This window comes from Balaenoptera physalus (genome assembly GCF_965194825.1).
Source record: "Balaenoptera physalus genome assembly, chromosome: 4".
In the NCBI taxonomy this organism is placed as follows: Eukaryota; Metazoa; Chordata; class Mammalia; order Artiodactyla; family Balaenopteridae; genus Balaenoptera; species Balaenoptera physalus.
The window spans coordinates 93,378,426-93,400,575 of NC_138891.1; the positions used below are offsets into that span (position 1 = coordinate 93,378,426).

The 22,150-nt window shown below is 36.1% G+C and overlaps 1 protein-coding gene across 6 annotated transcripts in view; it reads left to right on the top strand.

Moving 5' to 3' along the window:
* CBLB (Cbl proto-oncogene B) overlaps positions 1–22,150 on the top strand; it is a 216,844-nt gene that overhangs the window by 77,907 nt on the left and 116,787 nt on the right. For all 6 annotated transcript variants that reach the window (XM_082460351.1, XM_082460355.1, XM_082460352.1 and 3 more), the window contains exon 4: positions 15,123–15,269. In XM_082460351.1, the coding sequence (XP_082316477.1) occupies positions 15,123–15,269 (147 nt within the window). The remainder of the gene's footprint in view (positions 1–15,122; positions 15,270–22,150) is intronic.

Below are 22,150 nucleotides of genomic sequence, written 5' to 3' on the forward strand. Positions count from 1 at the left end.
GGGCATTCTATCCTGTACCATTGATCTATATATCTGTTTTTGTGCCAGTACCATACTGTCTTGATTACTGTAGCTTTGTGGCATAGTTTGAAGTTGGGGAGCCTGATTCCTCCAACTCTGTTTTTCTTTTTCAAGATTGCTTTGGCTATTAGGGGTCTTTTGTGTTTCCATACGAATTGTAAGGTTAGGTACAATTTTCCTAGACTGAACCAGGAAGAATTAGAAAATATAAACAGACCTATCACAAGTAATGAAATTGAAACCGTAATTAAAAATCTTCCAACAGACAAAAGTCCAGGACCAGATGGCTTCACAGGCGAATGCTATCAAACATTTAGAGAAGAGCTAACACCAATACTTCTCAAACTCTTCCAAAAAATTGCAGAGGGAGAAACACTCCCAAATTCATTCTACGAAGTCACCATCACCCTGGTACCAAAACCAGAAAAAGATATCACACAAAAAAATTGTAGACCAATATCACTGATGAACATAGATGCAAAAATCCTGAACAAAATACTAGCAAACAGAATCCAACAACACATTAAAAGGATCATACACCATGATCAAGTGGGATTTATCCCAGGGATGCAAGGATTCTTCAATATACACAAATCAATCAGTGTGATACACCACATTAACAAATTAAGGAATAAAAACCATATGATCATCTCTATAGATGCAGAAAAAGCTTTTGACAAAATTCAACACCCATTTATGATAAAACCTCTCCAGAAAATGCGCATAGAGGGAACCTACCTCAACATAATAAAGGCCTTATATGACAAACCCACAGCAAGCATCATACTCAGTGGTGAAAAACTGAAAGCATTTCCACTAAGATCAGGAACAAGACAAGGATGTCCACTCTTGCCATTCTTATTCAGCATAGTTTTGGAAGTCTTAGCCACGGCAGTCAGAGAAGAAAAAGAAATAAAAGGAATACAAATTGGAAAAGAAGTAAAACTGTCACTGTTTGCAGATGACATGATACTATATATAGAAAATCCTAAAGATGCAACCAGAAAACTTCTAGAACTAATCAGTGAATTTGGTAAGGTTGCAGGATACAAAATTAATGCATCTAAATCTCTGGCATTCCTAGACACCAACAACGAAAAATCAGAAAAAAAAAATTAAGGAAACACTCCCATTTACCATTACAACAAAAAGAATAAAATGCCTAGGAATAAACCTGCCTAAGGAGGCAAAAGACTTGTACTCAGAAAACTATAAAACACTGATGAAAGAAATCAAAGATGACATAAACAGGTGGAGAAATATACCATGTTCTTGGATTGAAAGAATTAATATTATGAAAATGACTATACTACCCAAAGCAATTGACTTTTAAACAGAGTCCTCAGTGATTAGAACTAGACAAGCCAAAATCCAGGATGATTTCTTATCTAGACATATTTCAAATCTAGTTATGTTAAGTCGTATTTAGAAAATGTGATTATTTAAATGGCAGCTCAATTAAAAGACTGCTATACAGTCTATAAACATTTCAGGTCTTTGCTTACATTTTATGTACATATAATATTAAGGGTATTCTCTACCTTTGAGCATTTAAGACTTGTAGAAATTAAGTCTGTTGTCGGTATAAATCAGTGGATTTTTTTAAAAATATCTTTTTTAAACATCTTTATTTGCTTTACAATGGTGTGTTAGTTTCTCCTGTATAACAAAGTGAATCAGCTGTATGTATACATATATCCCCATATCCCCTCCCTCTTGTGTGTCCCTCCCACCCTTCCTATCCCACCCCTCTAGGGGGACACAAAGCACCAAGCTGATCTCCCTGTGCTATGCAGCTGCTTCGCACTAGCTATCTTATTTTACATTTTGTAGTGTATATATGTCAATGCTACTCTCTCACTTCGTCCCAGCTTACACTTCCCCGTCCCTGTGTCCTCAAGTCCATTCTCTACGTCTGCGTCTTTATTCCTGTCCTGCCCCTAGGTTCTTCAGAACCTTTTTTTTTTTTTTTAGATTCTATATGTATGTGTTAGCATACGGTATTTTTCTCTTTCTGACTTACTTCGCTCTGTATGACAGTCTCTAGGTCCATCCACCTCACTGCAAATAATCAATTTCGTTTCTTTTTATGGCTGAGTAATATTCCATTGTAATATGTGCCACATCTTTATCCAGTCATTTGTCGATGGACACTTAGGTTGCTTCCATGTCCTGGCTATTGTAAATAGAGCTGCAATGAACATTGTGGTACATGACTTTTTTTGAATTATGGTTTTCTCAGGGTATACGCCCAGTAGTGGGATTGCTGGGTCGTATAATAGTTCTATTTTTAGTTTTTTAAGGAACCTCCATACTGTTCTCCATAGTGGCTGTATCAATTTACATTCCCACCAACAGTGCAAGAGGGTTCCCTTTTCTCCACACCCTCTCCAGCATTTATTGTTTGTAGATTTTTTGATGATGGCCATTCTGACTGGTGTGCGGTGATATCTCATTGTAATTTTGATTTGCATTTCTCAGTGGATTAACCTAATGGTATTTTCACAGTTCAGTTCATTGTATGCTTATCTAAATAAGTATGTTCTGGAAATTAAATTCCTTCTGATGCCAATCTGAGTTAGACTACTTTCCAGTTAGTATAGTCCAGATTTCTTCTAAAAACCTCTTTTGGTTAGTTTGTTTTAGTATCCGAGAAAATACAGAAGATGTAAATTTTATAATTTCCAGTGTAAAAATGCTTTAAGTAGGAAGACTAGTTTTAAATAGTGTTTGATCCTTAAGTTATTTACTTATTCATATTGACAGAGAGAAGAGGGCCCTAGCCTTTCAACTGCTACTATTGATGACAATAATGATAATGATAGTAAGCTAGTAGCACTAATAATACTAGTAATAATGATAAAAATTTATCAAATGCTTGCTGTGTGTCAGTTTCCTAAGCCAATTATTTACTGCTGTGTATCAAACCACATAAAACTTAGAGGCTTAATTTACCAACAACTATTATTTGTTATGATTTTGTGGGTTGGCTTCTATTTTATGTTGTGTTGGCTGGGGTGTTGGGCCTCCCTCACATGCCTAGCGCTTGTTGCTTCCTTGCAGCTGGGGACTCACTAGGGCCTTTCTGCATGACTGCTTGGGCTTCCTCACAGCATGACCACTAAATTCCAAGATCATTTTCCAAGATGCAAAGGCAGAAACCACAGATCTTTTAGGGCCTAGCCTCAGAATTGACACGGTATAATTTCTACCACATTCTACTGGTCAAAGCAACGCACAGCCTAGCCCAGGTACAAGGGGAGGGGAAATAGACTCCACTGCATGATGGGAAGAGTGGCAAAGAATTTTTGGCCATCTGTAATCCTCCACGAATTCTTTTTTTTTCTTTTTTGTATTGGCGGGATTGAAGTGTTATAAGGGTACTGACAAAGTCAAAGTCGGATTAATTGGGTTTTTTTTTTTTTAATTTTATTTATTTATTTATTTATGGCTGTGTTGGGTCTTCGTTTCTGTGCGAGGGCTTTCTCTAGTTGCGGCAAGTGGGGGCCACTCTTCATCACGGTTCGCGGGCCTCTCTTGTTGCAGAGCACAGGCTCCAGACGCGCAGGCACAGCAATTGTGGCTCACGGGCCTAGTCGCTCCGTGGCATGTGGGATCTTCCCAGACCAGGGCTCGAACCTGTGTCCCCTGCATTGGCAGGCAGATTCTCAACCACTGCACCACCAGGGAAGCCCCTCCACGAATTCTTTAAGTACTGTTGTAATTCATGATTTGGAGATGAAGGAACTATGGCTTAGAGGGTAACTTAGTACCCAAAGTCATTCAGTTACTAAGTGGTTTAAGCTCAAGTTTAGATTAATTTGATTCTAGAGCTGGAGTTTTAACTTGAAATATTTGGCCTTCAGGGTGTGGGCAGATTAGATATGTTTGTCTTTCTACTCCAAAGCCAGTGTCTAAGGGTGGTTTTATTGATGTGCGGCTTATTTCATTTGCAGACTAAAATAGTAAAGGGATTTGATTCATGTTATTGATCAGCCATCATGTGGTAAACATTACAGTCTCCCTAAATTAAGATATTTCTAAACTCTCAGTTGAGATGAAAGTTAAAATTCTTAGACGTGATAATGTCCTATGCTTACTATTAGCACATTTCCTTACCAAGGACAAATAAATAAAATCAACTTTTTAAACCATAAATTTCCCACTGAGCATACTCTGCTTTAGTAGTCTACGTTTTTCATATGTTCTAATGTTTACTTTTCATTAACATGAAAAACAGAGTTTTTAAGTTGCCTTTTATTATTTTTTTGTTATTTCTGCTGCTTTGTGGTTTTGATTTGAAAGACAGTGTTATTCAGGGATTTTCTTTTGTTGAAAAGGAAAGACAAAGTCAGAGATACCTATATGGTAATAAACAAAATAAAAATTAAGGCTTCCAAATATACTAATGAATTTTTATACTTACTATAATTTCAATTTTCAATGTTAGATTTTTCTATCCTGACTTTAGGATTTCTGCAGTCTCAGATTGAGGAAAGTCTGTACACTGAAAATATTTTATAGCAGCTTGTACTTCGTATTGATTTTTAGGTTGTGAAATGGATTCATAATTTTTGCCTAAAGCATATGGGCTTTTTAGTGCCTGAGCTGTCTAGTCACCTCCTACCAGCCAGAAATAAAAGTGATGACAGCCTCATGGAATGTTATGGGACCTCAAGTTATGTACCCACAGTCTCCTCGTTTTATAGAGGACAAAACTTTGGATAAGAGAAGCTTTCGGCTCTTTTCTTATCATGGAGTAATGAGACAGGCGGAGCTGTGTCTAGACCCCTGTGCTCCCAGTGCCATGCTTTCCTCTACCATATCCCAGCACTTCCTTCCTGAGGCTTGATAATTGGAAATGTAGAAACCAATTGTCTACAAGGTCCTGCCGCCACCACTCGGCTACAGAATAAGCTACATCCAGTTTAACTTTAGCCAGTTTAAGAAAATCTTAGACCTTTTTTCAAATTTAAAAAATATACCTGTTGTTGCTACATTCAGAAAGTTTAAGAAGTTTCTAGTGGTCCAGGGAAATTGTACTGCTAACAACTATTACAGCCATGTTTTTCTATGATTATTTTACCTCTTTTTCATTTTGAAAGAAAAAAAAAATCCCAATTTTGAAAGAAAAGTAAGTCAGTCTTTACTGCTTAAAAAAACCTAGCATTTCTTTCTGAGGCTGCAGACATCTAAATTAGCCCACTTGTCTTGAACCACTATCATATGTCATATCTGTATCTGGTATGCTGAAGGGAAAATGTGGGTTACTCTGGTCATATGTCACTATACATTTCTTTTATGCTGTTGTATGACTAAGAATATATGTGATGTGCTAATTTATCTGTAATAACTATCAGGGACTCTCTTGTTCCTAAAAATAATTCAACTTGAATTGTGGTTTTTTTTTTTAGGAGATTATTGTAAAGGTAGGAGATAATGTCACCAACTAGCTTTAAGGATAATGAGATGTAAGCAAAATTGGATGATTCCTCATTTAGTTTATCAGTTACTGGACTCTTTGACCTTTGTATTCCCTGCTTTATATCCTAAAAAAGTGAAATTATACTATGTGCCATCGGTGAATGTTCTATGGTGGAAGGGCTAATACTTTGTAGAAAATTGGGACTCAGTGGTCAAGTCAAAGGTTTGGGGTGACTGCACCAGAAATGCCTTCTGGACTTGAAAGCCAAGCCTGGGAACCTGGGTGCCACTGGGGCCTGTCAGAGGATGGGCTGTTGCAGTGGGTGTGGAAATCTAGTCACTCTCTCTGCTTCAGGCACATTGCAGGTTTGCCTGAGAAGGTCAGTATGATGGCTTGTCAGTAATATTTTTGAAAATAGGAATATTTAAAGAAAAAAATAGAAAAACCATTTATAAACTATCCAGAGATTACTACTGTTTATGTCTTTTTGTGTATATCCTATATTTGTTTTCTATTTGTCTGTAGTGTGATATTTAGCTTTTTAATAGAACTAAGACAGTACTGGGCATACTATTTATTGTCTTGCCTTTTTTATGTCACACTTTTATTGAGCACGTTTGTGTGTGTGCATGCATACACACACACACACTCTGTGTTATAATGTGGTATCCATGTCAGATTATACCAAAAATAAATGAGAATTGCTTGGCCAAATTATGTTTATTTTTATATTTGCCTCAACCGTTTGAATAAAGTAATTTTAACCCCAGGGAAGAGGTGTAATAAATGTCATGATTTTAGTTTTCTTGTCAGTAATGCAGAACATGAGCACCAGAGAGTGAGCTATCTCTTTGCTCTGTGGTTCATTTGTTTTTCACTTGTTCCATTCCTGGGGAGCAGGGTTGAAGTGGGACAAAGGTATCAATGAGGAAAATTTCCAGAGTCAAAAGGAGGAAGTAACTGTCAGAGAACAGGTAATGTGATGGAAACTATGTTTACACTTCCTCAGAAAGTATGACAAATGTGTTCAGTTTACTGAGATTCTGGAAACTTCACATGGGGTATACAGCATTAATTTCCTTTCATTGCTGTTGTTATATTTTGCAATTAACAAAGAAAAAATAGATAGGGAGAGAAAAGATACTACAACTCACAGAGCAAAGATTTTTGTTTTTTCTTGTTTAGAGTCAAACACTAGATTTTTAATTCTCTCTTAAAGCAGCTTTTGGTAAAATTCCTTTTCATCAAAGTTTGGAAAGTTGATGCCTCACTATGTAGTGTTTCTGTAAACTGTTTTTATGTACTGCTCCTATCGATCTTTTCATTAGCACTGTTCGGGTCAGGAAATTCTTACGTGTTTATTCTTTAAATATTTTCATGGTCATTGACATTAACATTTATTGGGTATCTGTTATGTGTAAGAAGCTGTTACAGGTATAATAAGACTTTTTCTTCCCCAACGAAGACTTTTGCTCTGATTGAGGTGAAGTGCAATATGTATATACAATAACTGTGGTACTCTTCAGAGAGAACTTCCTGCCGTGGCAGGTAACATGAAGTGGTGGCATTTAATAGCCTGATAGATGACATCCTGGAAGGGGGATGGAAAAGATACCGTGGCCGTACTTTGACATAAAACTGGTGCAGGTGAAAGTTCAACAGGCTGAGACATTGGGACTTTGAATCAGTAAGGAGGAAGATATGGCTTAACCCGAGGTTAAGAGCCGGAGAGGTCAGGAAGAGCAGGAGGCCATTCAAATGCTCGAGGAGAGAACAGAGAAGTGGTGTGAGAAATGGTGGAAGGTAGCTTGGTCCCATGGACAGGAGAAATCCTCGAAGAAAATATTGTAGGAAAAATTTGAACCATATTCTAATGAGTAGAAGTGAAAGCTATCTCTGAAGTGTAAATGTGACAAAAAATAAAAATAGTGGACTAGGGAATGTAGCAAGTAAAAATAATTAAGAATTTTCATTAGAAGCAATAAGTACTGACTTAATTGACGTAATTCAGATTGCTACTTCACTGTAATTTTTCTTATGGCGATCTACTGGGAATTGCAAAGAACAAAAATGAATCTAGATTTAAAAAAAAATTGTTTCAGGGTCAAGTTTGTCTATTTGATGATGAGACTCTTCTTTTATCAAAGTACCCCAGGTCATAAAAGTATGGTTTAAACTTCCAGTGTTTCTTTTTCTTTTGAAAAAGAACCTATCAAAGAAACTCAAAGAAAACAAAGTTCTACTATGATTACTTCTGGCTGCTTCTATTTGAATCGTTGCAATGACAACTTTCCACATGGTTCACAGAATTTTTATTGTATTGATATTTTATCTTAAATAGGAATGCAGGAATAGTTTTTTCTTTTCTCTCTCAAGTAATAGACTGGTCTGCATTTTTAAGGTTTATTTTATAAAAGGATACTTGTTACAGACTTAGGTTTAAAAATCAAAAGAAGTCCAGCACTAAAGACAAAAGTGTTTTCTTTATTGAAGTAGATATTGTTAAACTTTTAAACCAGATGAAAGTACGAGTGATCATATCATACTGTCGTAGTTTCTCATAATAAATTTTCCATATAAAATTATTTGTTGAAATCATCAAAGGGATAATCCTACTCTGCATTGCTGCAAAGTTTAAATAGCTAACATTTAAAAAGATTATTTGGGAAGTTTTATTGAATGTACTGAGATAAGGCTTATTGTAGTCCTTTTCTTCATCCAAACTGCTGTCATAATCGTAGGAAATTTCAAAATCCCCATGAAAGACCCCATTCACCCTTGGAGTTTTCTAATTCCTCGCCTAATTCATCTTCACTGTACTGTTCCTACCCATTGCAGGGCCATTTTCTGGTCAGAACTGCATCCATCACCCCCAAAGTTGTAGACTCCTCTGTCTCTCTCACTGATTACCACCTTTGTTCTGCTTCTATCTCAGTTTTATTCCCACTATGTTGTTCTATACCTTTGGCAATCCCTAAGCCCCTTAAATTCATTAAGAGTAGGACTGTGTCATCTTCACCTTTGTATCATCAGTGCCTACCTAGACATAGTCTAGTAGACATTCAGTCAAGATATGCAGAATAAATGAATGGATTAATCAAATATTTGCCCATTGTTTGCTGTGGAATTATAAGAGGCCACCATGACAATTGATGATCTTAATAAGGTGAGAATGATGGCCTTAAGATGGCCATCAGTTTAAGTAACAATAGTATTATATGGGGAAACGAAGAAAGACTACTAGGATATTTATACTTTTAAACAGAGGTGGCAGGTAGAGTTAATAATAACTCTTATTTATTGAGAGTTTTAAAAATTAGTTGTGTTAGGCTCTTACCTTCATATCTTATTTACTCCTCACAACAACTTAGTGAGACAGGCATTTCTATTTAAAACTTTTAGAGATGAGGAAACTGATTCAGAGGGAGAGGTTTAGTAACTTGTTCAAGACTACCAGCAGAGTAAGGATATGAACCCAACATGTACTATCAAATTTCAGGGCCAATCTCTTTAATACACAACAGTTGAAGAATTAGACAGAATATCTTTTGAATATCTTCTGGGAACTTGTCAAAGGATATTACATTTGAATGTGATAGGAACATTTCATGCTTTAGTTGGGTTTAGGTAAGGCATTTGTAAATTGTCCATTCAAAACTGTTTATTTTAGAAAGCAAATTTATTTACCCTGAGTGCATCATTCTTATTTTGTAAGATGGCCTGCTGCTCTTAATAGACTGTTGTGGGCAACACGTTTGAGAGTATACTGCAGAGATCAAAGGATGCCCAGGGTTCATCTTTCCCAGCCACAATTTTGCACTTGGTCTCCCTAGCCTTGTTAGTGGTGGATGATTTGTCCTTTAAGAAAGGAAAAAGACCTTCCTTGGTTACCTATTTTAGTGCAGCTTTTGGACTGACATAGTTTGCTAAATTCCTTTAAAGTGAGCAGTTCAATGGAGTAACATGGAGCAGCTTAAAAAATTGTCCTACTGCCTGTGTCTCAGGTTAGAACGTTTCTGTTCACACTTTACTTCTCTTATGACTTGGGGTAGACTCTGAGTCTTCATTGGGATTTGGACTTTTAAGATCTGCTTTGTATTCCTTGTAAATTGGTGCAGTCACTATGGAAAATAGTATGGAGGTTCCTTAAAAAATTAAAAATAGAGTTGCCATATGATCCAGCAATCCCACTCCTGGGCATATATCTGGAGAAAACCATAATTTGAAAAGATACATGTACCCCAGTGTTCATTGCAACACTATTTACAATAGCCAAGACATGGAAGCAACCCAAATGCCCATCAACAGATGAAGGGATAAAGAAGATCTGGTATATATACACAATGGAATACTACTCAGCCATAGAAAAGAATGAAACAATGCTATTTGCAGCAGCATGGATGGACCTAGAAATTATCATACTAAGTGAAGTAAGTCAGAGAAAGACAAATACCGTATGATATCACTTATATGTGGAATCTAAAATATGGCACAAGTGAACTTATTTACGAAACAGAAGCAGACTCACAGACATAGAAAACAAACTTACGGTTACCAAAGGGGAAAGGGGGTTGGGGAGGGATAAACTAGAGTTTGGGATTAGCATATACAAGCTACTATATATAAAATAGATGAACAACAAGGTCCTACTGTATATATAGCACAGGGAACTAGATTCAATATCCTGTCATAAACCATAATGGAAAAGAGTATGAAAAAGAGTGTGTATATATATGTATAACTGAATCACTTTGCTGTACACCAGAAACTAACACAATATTGTAAATGAACTATACTTCAGTTGAAAAAAAAATCTGCCTCGTATTCCTCTTAGATGTATGGAAAACTTTAAAGCACTTGGGCAAGAGAATGGATAAGATCCAGTTTTATTTAAGACTCTCAGGAGTCATCTTAATAATAGTCTCTATTCCCAAGAGGGGGAAATGAAAGGCAAGGCTTGCATCAGCCTAGTATCCTCACTTTCTTAGGAATCAAAATGTTCCCAAGGTCAAAAACAGTGTGAAGTAACGCCCTAAACCCATCTTGGAAGGCACTACATCAGAAATAGAGTGAATGGTAATTGCTCTTTAACTGGACGTGAGTCTCATTTTCAGTGCCAGTGTTTATGTTCTTTGTGTCCTGCCTTTCTCTTTATGTTGAATTTGTTCCACCTTGTAAAGATTAAGAAGCACATGTTCTAGCTTTTAAATGTAAAAATTGAATTATTAATAGTTTTTGGATAAAAAATGGGCTCCCATTTCTTCTACCAGAAGCAGTACATTCTCAGAAACTTTGGAACTCACTGATATGAAGTGTCATTTAAAGTTTTTCACTAATTCAGCATTTAAAGCTTTTTATTTCCTCCTTGATTTATGACACAGCTGTTTCTTGAATTGAGAAGAGTCAAGGACTACATGCGATCTAATTAGATTATTCTCTTTGTGGGTCTCCTACATTTAGTGGAGGCTACTAACCAAGTCTTGATGTATTTTTTATTCATTTTTCAAATTCCTCATCTCAAGATGGCTATCGTTGGCGCATTGCCCCCACTATGTTGTATGATAATAATGTAGTCATGTCTTTTTCTCCCCTACTATGTGATAAGTTTATTAAGGGTAGGATTGTGTCATCCTACATCAAATCTTGTGTACCTTCAGCCTCCTGATGATGTTGGCTGTAGCCATTAAGCTACTAAGACTTATTCGTAAAGAGTGATGCCCCGTCATTCCGACCTCACATTCTGTGCAGTAATGTAACTTGAATTTTGGAGAAATTGATTCATACTGTTTTAAAGAAGGACAGTTTTAGGTGACCAAATTCAGGATAAAAGAGGCACCTTGCTTCTTAGGTGATATTCTTGACATTGCTGATGCATTCATTACACTTTTTTAAAAAAAATGCAGATAGTTTTCCTTCTCATCTTCTCCCTCTCCTTTGTCTTTGCTCCTCTCTGCCTCCCCCTTCTCAAGGCTCCTCTGTATATTAACATCTTTACTGGTCTACCCAGTATTGACATCTAGAAGCTACTTTTTGCTTACCTGGTGTATCAGAATACTTTTACTCCAAAATTATTTCTTATAAAAAAATCTCACACAAAACAAATTTTAAAAATGGCTTAGCTTTTGATGGTTAATGGGAGATAATGTGGTAGTGATTAGTCAAAATAAAGTATTATTGAAAGTATTATTGAAAGTATTATTGAAAGTGAAAGTATTGCAGAATTTCTTGTAAATTAAAGTTATGTTTAAGGTTATTGAGTCTTTGTAGATAAATTTTATTTCCTTAGTTGTTCTGGGGTAGGGGCATTTAGTAATAGATACATATCTTAATTAGGATGCTTCAAATCCTTTATTAAGCAGTCATCATTTTTGGTCTTATGATGAGCGGCAATCAAGTGGGCTTAGGGAAAATTGGCAAAGTAAGGAAAAATATCATGATAGGAAAAAAATTCATCTACAAAGAAGATGTGGAGTTGTTGCCTTTCTTCCCTCTATGTCTAGATGATTAGAGATGACTGTATCCTTGGATTTTATTTTCAAAATTGGAGGTTATTTATTTTTAAAATGGGTATCTAAGAGTGCAGAGTGGGGTGGGGAACTAAAGCTTAATGTAAAGCAAAATATAGTAAACAAAAAACTCCCACACAGTCATATAAAAAACAAACCTATTTGCTATGACAGTAAATTTAAATGACATCAGATAATAGAATTAACTATAAGCTCTTTTCATTTCTTGGTGTGGATTGCAACCGCTGTAAATCGATATTTCACATAAAGGGTTTCCAAAATAATCATTTACATATGTATGGTGTGTGTTTTTAAAAATTAGATATAAAATAAATATAAATATGCTTTCTGGTATATGTGAAAAATAAACTAACACAAAACTGTCGCATTCACATGTTTTTAACAACTTGAATTTGTGTTTCTTTAAAGACTAAAGGCAAAATAGATCTTTTCATTGCCTTAGTTTATGCAAAAAGTCGAATAAAATTGTGGTGATCTGTTTGTAGGAACAAGAAAATTGGACTATACACACAGTTTATAATTTAACAGTGATTAGTTATATAGTGATTATTAGAGCTTCTAGACTGTAAATTATAAAGATAAAATGTTACTATTTCTGTTTTAAAGTTTAGTGCCTACATAGCCAGTGGATCAAAAATCCAAGATGGGTAATCACTGGTATTGTGCTTCAGGCTTTAGATTTAACAAATAAAAATGAAAAACATTTGGATATCATTAAAGAACAGAGAAACAAGGGGATGGAGAGCAACCAATTCAGAAAATAAGGAACAGTTGGTTTTCCCTAATTACAGCCATCTTGATTTTTCTTTTTTCTTCTGTATGTATCATTTGGAAGTTTGGTAGAAAATTAACTCGTTTGCCTAATTATAGAAATAAATTCGTTGCAGATTTTCAAAAGTGACTTTATGTTTTTCCTTAAACTCAAATTTCAAAAGTCAGTTGCAGTTTATATTGGCTGCAATTCTTTCCTTGGATATAGTTCATCAGTTTACTTTTCATTTCCCAAGACTGGATTTCTTAAATCTACCATCACCCAAATGAGGGTGTGTTGACATAAATGAGAAGATCAAAGATTCCACTAATTAAAGAAGTTTTACCTTGGAATTAGGCTGAGTTGTGCAGAAGTGTGGCTGAATCTAAGAAGATGATGAAACTTTTTTTTTAAGATTTTGATTAATTAATTAATTAATTAATTAATTTTTTTTGGCTGTGTTGGGTCTTCGTTTCCGTGCTAGGGCTTTCTCTGGTTGTGGCAAGCGGGGGCCACTCTTCATCGCGGTGCGCGGGCCTCTCACTGTCGCGGCCTCTCTTGTTGCGGAGCGCAAGCTCCAGACGCGCAGGCTCAGTAGTTGTGGCTCTTGGGCCTAGTTGCTCCGCGGCATGTGGGGTCTTCCCAGACCAGGGCTCGAACCCGTGTCCCCTGCATTGGCAGGCAGATTCTCAACCACTGTGCCACCAGGGAAGCCCAATGATGAAACATTTTGCATAACCTAACCATAATGATCTTGCAGATTGTTTGTTGTTGCCAATCAGCACTAAAATAAGGCCTAAGTTCTGACCCTTCTTTCCCATAAATCTTCTCATGGATAATAAAGGTTATGGAAATTGGGACTTTTTGGTTTTCCAATAGAGATGAATTTTTTGAGATGTCAATTACTTTATACTTTATTGCTTTCTGTTTATTCCTATTTTTCCCACTTTTTATCACAAGTACCTTATTTATTCCGTATTCATATAATATAGGAAGTTACATGTTTTCTTTCAGTGACTTTACGGAGAGGTGCATGTTTTATGATCTTTTTGGTACCTAACATGTTTTTTTGCTTGTTATTTGAGAGTCATTAAACACAGATACATGAGTAAAAAAAAAAAAAGGCAAATAAACACAACTTTCAGTGTCAAAGTCCTGCGGAAACATTGTATGGTGTTATATGCATTGCAGATTTGATGGCTTTCTTTAGTTTTCCTCTGTATTTACTTTGAGTGCTAATGCAAGTGCCTCCTCCCCACCCCCAGCCCTGACCCCTCAACACACACACAAAGCAGTTAAAGCTTCAAAATGGAACGACAGGAGATATGTGCCTGCTGTGTTCTGGTAATTCTGAGTAAGCAGGAATATAAAGAGGCAAGGTCAGCTCCAAACTGAAAAGTTCTGTAGTATTTTGTCTTTCAATTGCTTCCTTACCATCTAGCACTAACAGTTTTGGGCTGATTAACATAATGTTGTAAACTTAATGAAAAACTCTAAGAAGGAATGTAGATGATACTGTTAAAGTGTTAGTCACGGTTTGAAGCATGTTCTAAATCATGTCAGAATTCCCAGAACTTAACATGGGAATTAGAATAGAGACAACGCCTGCATTTCCCTCCCTTCCAAACCATTGTTTTCATACTACCATAACTTTTTCTTTCTAAAACAGAGATTTGATCATTTCCTTAATCTTTTTAGTCCATTTTGGCTTCCCATTCCTTATCGCAGTAGCGTTTTATGGACTACATTAGAATTACCCAGGGAGCTTCTAAAATATGCACATATCTGAGACTTATCAGAAACTCTGATTTTTAGATAGAAGTGGCAAGTGTATTTGACAAAAACTTTGTTCATTGGTTCAGATGCCTCTTTTTGTCATGTCCCAACCAAACTTTCTCATCTTGTCTCAAGCCGTTTCCTCCACTCTCTTTCTGCTCTTCTCTAGCCATGCTAAATCTAGATATTCTCCAAATAGTTCTATTCCTAACCTCTCCTCCTTCCCCTCCTCTCCACTCTAAGTCTTTCATCTGTTGAACAACTGCTTATCTTGCTAGGTTTGCCTTAAATGACACATCTTTCCTTATTCCCCGTGTAGAAATAATCACTCTGTCTTTTTTGCTTAGCATTTATATTTGATTATGAGTTTTTTAGGTGTCCGTCTCTCCCATTAAACCTCATGTAATTCATCTTGTTAATGTTTATATTAAATGAATACATGGATGACTAATAGAATCCCTGTTAGGAATTTAAATGTACAGTTTTTATGAACATTGTTTTTAAGGGCTTTATTGAGTTGACCTAGGTTGATAATTTCATTTTTAATAATATATATTCCCATTAAATCTTACATGCCTATATATTTACTTTTTCATTCATTTTTCCCTCTTTGTATCTACAGACGAAATCTTACAAAACTATCCCTTATCTTCAGTCACATGTTGGCAGAAATCAAAGCAATCTTTCCCAATGGGCAATTCCAGGGAGATAACTTTCGTATCACGAAAGCAGATGCTGCTGAATTCTGGAGAAAGTTTTTTGGAGACAAGTAAGTACAAATTTGGATCCATGATTGAAGAATGACTTAGACCTGCCTCCAGTTCCATATGGTGTAGATCTTACCTGAGTATTTTGAGAATATACTGCAGTGTTTTTGATAAGTGTTTTGATTGCTATTTTTTCTATTTAGCCACCAGAAGTATACCTCAGTAACGGAATAATTTTGTTGTTACCAAGTAAATATTATATGACATTTATTTATTTGGTGAGCATTCACTGAGTTAAATAGTTAGCTCTAAGAAGCAGATGTTTGTAAGACAGAGTATACATGGGAAGCTCATAACTTTTTATAACTTAGTGTACACATAAAACACATATAGAAAATAAAAGGCAGAAAGGGAAAGACACTTTAAAAATTGGCCTAAATAAATTGTTCTGACAATCCAGAGGGGGGACACTTACTTCAGGACTGCAGGCATTGGAGACTGCTTTCTATACTAGGAGGTAGAGTATAAGCTTGACGAAGATCTGAAATTGAAGTGGGAAAAGGCCTCAGCACTGGCATTCAGGTTTTCTCTGTGTCATTGCGCAGAAAGTATGCACGTGTAAACAAGATACAGAAATGAGGATAATGTTATCACAAAGTTGCATTATCTCACAAAAATAGCTAAAGATGTTTTCCTTAGGTATTTCCTATCCAGACACAAACCCAGGTGAGCTTGGTAAATAATAGGAATTAAACATCTGAAGTCTGCATAACTTAAATAAAACGTGCAAAACTTTTATCAGGAATCTCTTAGTAAGATGCTTAAGAACTGAGCATCAGGAGACAGATGGTTTCTTCAGTTTCTTTTAAGGGTCCCCTTTGATGAGAGAACGCCCTCAGAATGTCCTTGAATGTAGGCAGAACTGTAGCTAAGAATTAAGGAGGGATGATTGCTTACACACAGATTATTGTTTTCATCCTGTAGTTAAATTCTATATTTATACAGTAGCTGATGAAATACGTTGTAAAATGTTGGCATACGCTTTCAGTGATCTGAGTCCTGTGACACTGGTGAATTAACTGTAACGTTGGGTTTCCCGTTTTTTTTTTTCTCTATGACGTGCTGTGTTTATCTATAGCTACCACATGATTAGGACATACACAGAGCAATGCACATTTGATTAGATGCGTAATTTTTTTACTTCAAAAATGTTAAAGCCTTTTTCCCACTTCTTAAATGAAATGTATTCTGAATTATTTTTAGGCACTACAGGAGGAAATACTATTATTGCCTTTAACACAAGACATTCTGTGTTCCAGAAATCTAGCTCTTTGTAATGCTCCTATATCCATTCACAAATGAGGATTTAAAAAAAGAAAAGGTTCATCCTCATCTGAATTAGACTAACAGCCAGGAGTGTCCGGATTAAATATTTGTGAATAGTAGAAAGCAGAAAGGGACCGCAGAGTTCTGGGAGTAACGGCTGAGGATGTCTTGAAGCTACAGCTCATATATTAACACTCTGAGCCTAATGCAAAGAGTGAGTAACCTTCAAAATAAACTATCTTAAAATTTTAAGAAACTCTATCAGACAAGTTGCTTGCGGTATTTCTTTTTGAAAACTGAAAATTCTGGTGAGTTAAAAATTGCTTGCTTGTCAAAAGGTCAGTAAAAAATGGACCTTTTGACAAAAGATTGCTCATGTGTTTTTCAAGAGAGGAGTTTGTTTTGCCGGCACCTCAAACCACAAAGGATTATGCATTTGAGACATCGTTACTTCCCTTTATTTATAACCATAGACATTAAGGGGCTGAAATTTCTGTCCAACTGCTACGTGAGTGAAATCACTACTAAATCAAATGGGGGATTCTAGAAATGCTGATTAGACACGCTCCCTACCTCCTAAACCCTTGTACCTTTGTCTTCTGTCTTTGCTTACTTGAGAAGGCTTCTTAATTTGTCTTTAAGATTTTTATTTTGGGGTTGAGAGCCAAATGTCAAGCTCCTTCTGGAACTCAGACATATTTCTGTAGTCATCAAAATTAATGCTTCTTTTATTAGATCATTGGAGAAACCATCTTTATATTCTCTGTGGGTTTTCACCTTATAGTTCCACAGTATTTTACTGAATAAATGGACGAATGAATGATGTAGCCCTTTGAAAGGTTGAATTCTTTTATCTTCCTCATACTCTAATACTAGTTTGCATTTTTGCATAACTGAGTTCTCATACAGAAGTATTCCTGTTATTTATCTACATATTGAGGGCATATGAGAATGCTTTCATCTGACCTAACCGGTGCCTTTAAACTTGAATGCATTATTGTTTCCAAAAACAGAACCACTGAGCGATTAGTTCTAAAAACAGCCAAACAGATTATGATTTTTATAAAGCAGGTTTTAACTTAAGGAGTATTATTGTGACATTTTTCCCAAAAAGAACTGTCAGTAAGAAAAAAATATTAGGATTGAGTTAAAATTGGGAAATAGTTATTGTTCAAAGGACTTTATAAAACTCCTAAAAGCAATTTTAGGATTCAGACCTAAAGAACAGGCAGCAGACAAAAATCTTTAGGTGTCATGTGACTAATGCTTCATTTCTGTGCTTCTCAACCTTTTTGAAGTCATGGCAGGGCCAGCCTCTGCTCAAGATCCAAGCCCAGCTGCCAAGAGGTTCTGCCTGTCTGGAGCCTTAGGGGATCAATAACATATCATGTGCCAGGGTAAACTGGTTGGAAAGTTCTGTAGTTGTTAGATTTGGGGAAGTCCTGTAGTTGGTAGATTTTTATGAGAAGTTATTGAATTTTTAATAGTTGAGTTCTGCTTTTGCTTTCTTAGTCTGTTGACCAGGAGATAGTAGAAATATGTGGAAAAGAGGAGTGGCATTTTTGAGTGAATGTGTCTAAGTAAATTCTGCCAAATGAGACCAATACCAAACTCTGGGTTAGAGGGTGAAGTTTATAATCCAGAAACTTTAAGCATGAGGCTCAAAACATGTATTATTAACTGTTAAAAAAAGACCCATTAATGTGATTAGACTCTGGGTGACAGTCATTTTTCTAATAAGCAAGTCAGGTAGCAGTTTCTAGGCTCCTCGTACTAAGCATTTCTTGATGTTGAGGAGATTTAGACATGTGTTTCCAACCAAATTATAATTCAACAAGAACCATTCTAACTCCTGAATCTTTGTATGCACCTTCTCCCCATCCTTACTTTACTTCAAGTTCTGTTCTTCAGTTTCATGTTCAAGTTCAGATTCTTCCCTGGACTACTACAACAGCTTTCTGTCTGGTCTCCCTAACTTTAATAACAACCTATCCCATTGATTTTCTTGATGAGGCCAGTGAGCTCTAAAAAGCAGAACTATTCATTCTAATTTATTTATTTTTTGCCTGAAACGCTTCTATGCATCATTACTGAATCTGGGTTAAAGTCTATAACCCCATTAATGTGACAAGCTTTAGGAACTTTTTTTCTAGCTTCATCTCTCTATTCAATTCATCCTCAAAGAAACAACCTCCTCATACTCTATACTTATTTCCACACCTCATTGTCTTTGTTTCCCTAAACTGCACCCTCCTCTTGGGAAACCAGTTACCCACACCCTACCCAGTGTCACACCCTACCCAGTGTTGCCACTTTGGAGGCGTTCCTCAGTAACCCTAACCTAAGGTGGGCATGCCTGCTCTGTTCTTCCAAGTACCTGAGCTCACATCTCGCACACTAGACTGCAGTGAACTGCTGACATGCTTGCATTTCCCAATAGACTACGAAGCTTCCTTGATTTTTATTTCTCAGAGCCTGGCGTGTTTCTTGGAATATGTGAGCTCTAATAAGTGTTAACAGACTGGATGAATAATTGGATGGATGGGTGAGTGGTTGGATGATGTCTGTTGTCTGCTCAAAAATTTCAATAACTTATTATCTACGAATTGATTTTTTTTTTTTATCATCAGTTCCTACAGTTCCCCCTGGCATGCCCCTCTTCCCTCCTCTTTCTTTTCTACAGTCCCAGAATCTTGGCACCCTTCCTTTAAGTCTAGTTCAGAAGTCTCCTTTTCTGGGTTCTAATATATACCCTCCCACATGTTCAACTTTACCCCATGTTTTGTGTTTATGTTGTATTTTAAATATATTTATATTATCAAATGTATTTATTACATGGGTCTTTCCTGCTCAAATATAAAGCTCCTGTTGACTTTTTATCCAAAAATTAGTAAAAACAGGTACATTTATTAGAGTTATTATATGTCAAACTCTGTCAAATGCTTTCACATAGATTAGCTCCGTTTTGAGTACAAAGTTTAAACATTATTCTTTAAATGGCTATCAGATGAGTCCTTTGGGTACTGTATACATAACATACACTCAGTAATGATTGGTTGAGTTCATGATGTATTTTTCTACCATTTTAGTCCTCTTTTCTTTTACTTATGTCCTGTTCTTCAGGCAAGTGGGATTATTTGGCTCTTTCCTGACACCTGAGCAGCTACAGGTTTCTTCTATGTCTTTGCCCACATTGTTCCTTCCACTTGAAGATTTTTATCTCTGGTATAAAAGTTCTCACTAATCCCTCAAAGTTCATTTTGCTCATGATTCTGTCCCTTATTATTATACTGGATCTTTTAGTTCTTAAACTCCCATAAGCTCTTGCTCATCCTCCATATTTATTAGTTTTCATTGATTTTTAAAGTTATTTGTCTAGTTATCTTTCCATTAGACTATAAGCCCCATGAAATCAGGCTTATTTAATCAATCTTTGTGTTTCCCAAGGTGGATCAGCACAATGTCTCATTTGGAGACTTTCAGGAACTGTTGTTCATTTAATTCAAATGAGTTGAGGAGCAGAGGCATGTGTGTGAGTATGCGCACGTGGGAGGTGTACGGCATTTGCTTGCTTGCTTGTTCTGGGGGCAGCATGCTTAGTGCAGGCTCGCAGGCGGGTCGTCTGTGTTCAGGTTCTGACTGCAGCATTTACTAGCTTTGTGACTTTGGGCAAGCTACGTGCTTTCTTCATGCATCAGTTTCTTCATCTGTAAAATGTGGATGGTAATAACAAGAATACCTACTGTGTAGGGTTGTTGCGAAGGTTAAAAGAGCTAAAATCTACATTTCAGGCAGGTAGGACAGTGTCTGGCACTTTGTATGCAGTCTGTGTTGTGGAATAATTAACCAGTTTAAACCTTTAATCTTGCTCAAAGCCCCATGAATATATTTATTATTAATTCTACAAATAATATCATTAATATTCAACTTTGCATGATAGAGGTTCCATGGTCCCTAGAAATCTAAAAGCAAAATCCAGAAAAAGTTAATAAAAGTTTTCTAAAATTGTGTATATCCCTGTGTAAAAGTGAGGTAGAATATAAGAAACTGTCCTGCTGACCATGGGGAAAAAAAAAAAAACCGATCTGTTTAAAATTCAATTCATTACATTTACCTTTGATTTCCTGGGGAAGTGGTTGGGACCTTTTTTGGTTTCCTGTGTTTTCTTTTCACTTTTAATAAGAAACAAAGGACAATGGTTTCTTTACCTTTGCAGTGAGTAAGATACATTTTTTTAGCATATTAGCTAGATCAGTTTTCCCTCTAATCAAAGAAAAGGCAACTTAGTCATATTTAATTAAAGGATGTACAATAGAAATGAAGAACTTTTATAAGAAAAATGTGCAGCAGGAGATCTAGAGAGAAAGAAAGAAAAAAAAGAACTGAAATAGAACTAAAAAAAATTGCTATTTAATATTTCTGTTATTTAGTCAACTCTTATTACTGCCTGTTTCAAAAAAGCAAAGTATCTTTATTTCATACATAAGGAAAATAAAATGACAGGGCTATTTTGTTCAACTCACTGCAATAAGATCCAAGACAGAAAAAAGCAAATAAGATGTAAAATTATAATTTTCTACCTCTAAGCAGTATGTATTCAATTTGGGGAGGGCAGTATATGCAAAGATGATAAATATTTAAAATCAGTTCTGTCCCATTACAGAAGTGCTTAAGGAATGTCACAAATAGTAAGTGAATTATTTACTAGAGCCATCAGAGGAACACTCAGGCTGTATGGAGGAGTTGGTATTTTGTATGGGTTGCACATGTGTTAATAAGGAGTACACAGGGGAGAATGCTGTGAGAGGGATGGAATTCTTATGGTGTCTGCTGTCTTTCCAAAGAAAGATGCAGAGTAACTTCAGGGTTCCATAAATGGCATTTTTTGTTGTTGTTGTTCTCTTTTTCCTTCTTTTCTTCATGTTGAACTCCTCAGTAAGTGACATTTACTTCAGTGAAATCACCGTGAATTAGGTTCTGGTTCTCAGCCTTGAAACCTGATTTCATTAGAGCCATGTGTTTAGAGACTGAGCATACGTTATTGAGCTCACAAACTGATCTATAATCCAGAATAGTGGTTTTATTAATTTACAATGATTAATGCTACTGTCAAGCAGATGGGAATGTTCTCATCACTGTTAGGTAAATTATATGTGGAGCTATATCATATCCAGAACATTCCTTAGTGAACATGGAATCTAAATATGGGGTGGTGGTTTATGACCCACTATAGGAATTCCCCTGCCTCAAGGACCAAAGTACTTAAAATTGTTATTCTCTCTCTTGGACTATGCTTTGAAAGCTCTGTCCATTTTTGGCCATTTGGACTTTCTTTTTCCATATGCAAAGTTGCACTTTTAAAACTCTGTTCTTTGGAGCCCTGAGAACAGTGGGAGCCCATGATGGGTTTTAAGTAGGGAAGTGGTCACACTTGGAGTATAGGTGGGCTACTCTTGCTGAAGTATGGATAATGAACTTGAGCAGTGGTTTCTAAACCCATTCAATCATATTCCTTATTACTACCTTATTATTAACTACTTTTTGAGCATACATCATCTATCTATGTATATCATCTACATACCCACATATGTATAAAATACATATTACTATACAAATA